General features: G+C 31.8%; 1 protein-coding gene across 1 annotated transcript; it reads left to right on the plus strand.

The window, feature by feature from the left end:
• The first annotated feature begins 709 nt into the window (after positions 1-709).
• On the plus strand, positions 710-3,751 carry LOC106764332 (leucine-rich repeat receptor-like serine/threonine-protein kinase At1g17230). Its single transcript, XM_014648616.2, has 2 exons — positions 710-3,030; positions 3,578-3,751. Exon 1 carries the CDS (start codon positions 947-949, stop codon positions 2,999-3,001), a length of 2,055 nt encoding a protein of 684 aa, XP_014504102.1. The 5' UTR covers positions 710-946; the 3' UTR covers positions 3,002-3,030; positions 3,578-3,751.
• The last annotated feature ends 431 nt before the right edge of the window (positions 3,752-4,182 follow it).

Below are 4,182 nucleotides of genomic sequence, written 5' to 3' on the forward strand. Positions count from 1 at the left end.
AGATTAATAAGTTCTTAAATCATTTGCCGTTAAATACTTTAAATAAGTTTGTATAACAATAAAATTTATTCATTACAAGTTTGAAATATGACTTAAATATTAGAATTAATTTTTACAAATTTTTACCATAATTTAAATTATATATTAAAATATTTTAAGTAAGGAGTGAACACGATCGATGGATAATTAATCTTTGATTTGAATACGTCTTTCCTAAATGGATTCCGTAGGATAGGGGTCACAGTTGGTCAAGCAATGTTACAATCGGTTTCTCTAGTCAAGTCGTTGCAATGCAAATAACTATATTATAAATAGAGTTTCTCTCCATTAGGTTGAAGCCATCCACCCCTTCATTTCTCTTGCAATCATGAATACATCTCAAAATGCTATCATTTTTGTATGGTTCCTATGCGGAATCATCTTCAACACTGCCTTTTGCAGCTTCAATATTCATTGCAACCAACAAGACATGAATGCTCTCTTAAACTTCAAGCAAGGAGTTACAAATCCCTCAGCTGTCCTTTCCTCATGGACCACTCAATTAGATTGTTGTCATTGGAAAGGAGTGATCTGTAGCAACATCACTAGTAGAGTCACTGGAATCACTCTCCCATGTTCTACAACTCCTTCAATTTACAGTGACGGAGAAGATAAATCACATTGCCTTACAGGTTCCATTCACCTCTCCTTGTTGTTAGTAGAGTTGGAATTTTTAGAATACTTGAATTTGAGAAACAATGACTTCTTAGCATTACAATTTGATTATTTGCATAATCATAATTGTCATAATCTATCTATACCTACTTCTCCACGTTTATGTGTCAACTCTTCAACCCTTCGTCATCTTGATTTATCACTTAACTGGAATCTTATTATCAATAGCCTTCAATGGCTTCCCTACATCTCCTCTTTAGAATATCTCAACCTCCGAAATGATGATCTTAGCATGGAAACTAATTGGCTTCAATTAGTGACTACGCTTCCTTCACTTTCAGTCCTTTCTATGAATGATTGTCAGCTTAAAGACTTGAGCTTGTCTCTCCAGTATGCTAATTTTACTTCCCTCCAGGTTCTTGACCTTTCTTACAATGAATTCAAGTCAGAGTTACCTAAGTGGCTATTCAATCTTAGTTCCACTGTCCATAGTTTATACCTTAGCTTCAATTCTTTAATAGGACATCTACCAAAGGATTTGTTAAATCTTCGAAAACTGGAAGACCTGGTTATGGAATACAATAACTTTGATGGACCCATTCCAGATTGGTTAGGTGATTTCAAACATTTAAAAGCACTTATTCTTGGAGGAAATATGTTTTCTGGATCTATTCCTACAAATTTTGGAAATCTATCAACCTTGATTACCTTGGAAGTTGGCTCAAATACATTGACAGGAGTTGTGTCTGAGAGAAATTTAGCCAAATTGTCAAAATTAAAGTCATTGTATATTTGGTCATATTCCACGTTAATCTTTGATTTTGACTCGGATTGGATTCCACCTTTTCAACTTGAGGTATTATGGCTTGGGTTTCCAAATCTCGACTTTCCTGTGTGGTTATATACACAACGATCTATTGAATGTTTACATATTGGGGGTTCATCATTTGAGGCTACAGACAAATTTTGGAATTTTGTATCAACAATAGCTGTTGTCATATTAGAAGACAATTTGATAGACGGGGACATGTCAAATGTGTTGTTGAACTCTACATTCATTGAACTATCATCAAATGGTTTGAAAGGTTGTTTGCCTAAATTATCACCAAACGTGGTTATTGTCTCGTTATCAAATAATTCATTATCAGGAGAATTGTCTCACCTCTTATGTTGTCATAATGTGTCGAAAGGGAAAAATAAATTGTTGTACTTGGACATATCATTCAATAATGTATCTGGAGGGCTTACGAATTGTTGGAAGAATTGGAAATCTTTGGTTGCTATACACTTGGGAAGCAATAATCTATCAGGAAAGATACCTCCATCACTAGGCTTCTTATCTAATCTCACCTCACTCCATTTGCACGAGAATAAACTACATGGTGTGATTCCTCTGTCATTGCGTAATTGTCACTCTCTATTGGTCTTTAATGTTCGCAATAACCAATTATCAGGAAACATACCATATTGGATATCTCATGGTGTATTGGCTCTCCAATTAAGGTCCAATTATTTTAGTGGTAAAATCTCACCACAAATATGTGAAATGTCTTCCCTCATTGTGTTGGATATTGCACAAAACACAATCTCCGGTCATATACCCAGTTGTCTTGGTAATATCAAAACCCTACTTTTCAACAATGTCTCACGCCACAAACTTTCCTTTGAATTTTCTTCATTTGATGATCGTTACTTAATCAATGACGACAGTCTTGAATTGGTTACTAAAGGTCAAGTATTAGAATATAGAAGAAACCTACACTTTATGACCTTAATTGATATGTCAAGTAATAATTTGTCCGGAACAATACCTCCACAAATGTTTAGTCTCATTGGATTGTCTTCCTTGAATTTATCCAACAACAAATTAGAAGGAGAAATACCAAATGAGATAGGAAACATGAAAAACTTAGAGTCTCTCGATTTTTCTACAAACCAATTTGGGGGAGAAATTCCTCAGAGCTTATCCAGATTATCCTTTTTGGGTTACTTGAACCTGTCATTCAACAATTTGACAGGCAAAATACCATCAGGAACACAACTTCAGGGATTCACTGCACTTAGTTACATGGGCAATCATGATCTTTGTGGGCCCTCACTTGCAAAAATTTGCTTTCAGAATGATAAACATGAACACACAAAGCTTGTAGACGAAGACGGAAATCAATCTCAATTTTTGCCATGGTTTTATATCGGAATGGAATCCGGATTTGTCACTGGCTTTTTGGGAGTTTGTTGTGCTATTTTCTTAAGCGAAAAGTTGAGGCATGCTTTCTTCAAGTTTCTTTATGACTTGAAAGATCGACTTCATATCATGGTGGTGGTAAACATTATTCGCTTCAGTTAAGGTCAAAAAAGTTGCATAACATATATACTGTGAGTAGATTTTTTTTTATTCAAATTTTATTTCAATTTATCTTAAATAGTTTATTCTTCACCATTACTAAAATACACTTTAGTTCTTCATTTATTTTTTAATTATTGATTTCTTTATATATTTTTAAATTATAGTAATATTTATATCTAACTTATTTGAAAACATATATTAATATAAGTGAATTGAGTTTAGAATGAAAACATATAGTAGTTTTCTCAATTCACATACATCATAGCGGTATCTTAACTTTTAAGTTTTTTTTTTTTTTTTTCAAATTCTATTATCTTTTAAGTGGTTAAAATAGAGGGAGTGAGTAGATCAATTTGCTTTATTTTAGTTCAATATTATTTTTTATTTACCAAAATTGGGTCAATGAAAAACATTTGTAGGACAAGTGAAAATATATTAGAATAATGGAAAGAAGAAATATCAATTTAAGATGTTTTATTGTGTATTAAAATTTTTAAGTTGCTAACTTATATGATAATGAAGCATTTCCTATTAATTTAGTTATTCTTATAAAATTCTTTCATTATTATATCTTAGGTATTTGTCATTCATAAAAAAGGGAAGGAGTCGTGAAGCTTAAGAGAAGAGAAGATGGTGGTGAAGTTCACAAGCAATGTCAGCAGTGATGAGCTTAATATTTAAATTTGATTATTATTAATAGTTGTTGTATTTTGTTTTATCTTTTTAAGTTACAGTGATGCTTTTCAACTTTATCCTTTGTTTTTCGTTTGTTCTGGGTTATGCAACACTGTTATATAAACGTTAGGTCACTTTCTAAAAATACACCATTCAACTTAAGCGAAGTATGACTTTGTGTTACAAGTATCTTTTCAAGCATGTCTCCTTTTAAAAATGATAACTTCCTACCGATTTCTTAATAATTATAAACAATACTCAAACTAATAGAATGGTGAAAAATGTACTTAGAATGAAAAGGTTTTGATAAAAATGTGTATTTATTCAATTTATACTTACAATTTTAACATGTTCTAAAAGGCTTAATATAAACAAATAATATATCTATGAGATCTATGTCATATCTTCATCTTCCTAAGATAAGGGGGAGAAAATTTTTATGAGATATATGATATTTTTTGTGATATAAACATAATGCATTAAAAGTAACAAAACTCCGGTTTACT

The sequence above is a fragment of the Vigna radiata genome, chromosome 6 (assembly GCF_000741045.1).
Source record: "Vigna radiata var. radiata cultivar VC1973A chromosome 6, Vradiata_ver6, whole genome shotgun sequence".
Taxonomy (NCBI): domain Eukaryota; kingdom Viridiplantae; phylum Streptophyta; class Magnoliopsida; order Fabales; family Fabaceae; genus Vigna; species Vigna radiata.

What these genes read in the sequence shown, in the direction of transcription:
- LOC106764332 (XM_014648616.2), top strand. Translation starts at nt 947, where the DNA reads ATGGAAACTAATTGGCTTCAATTAGTGACTACGCTTCCTTCACTTTCA.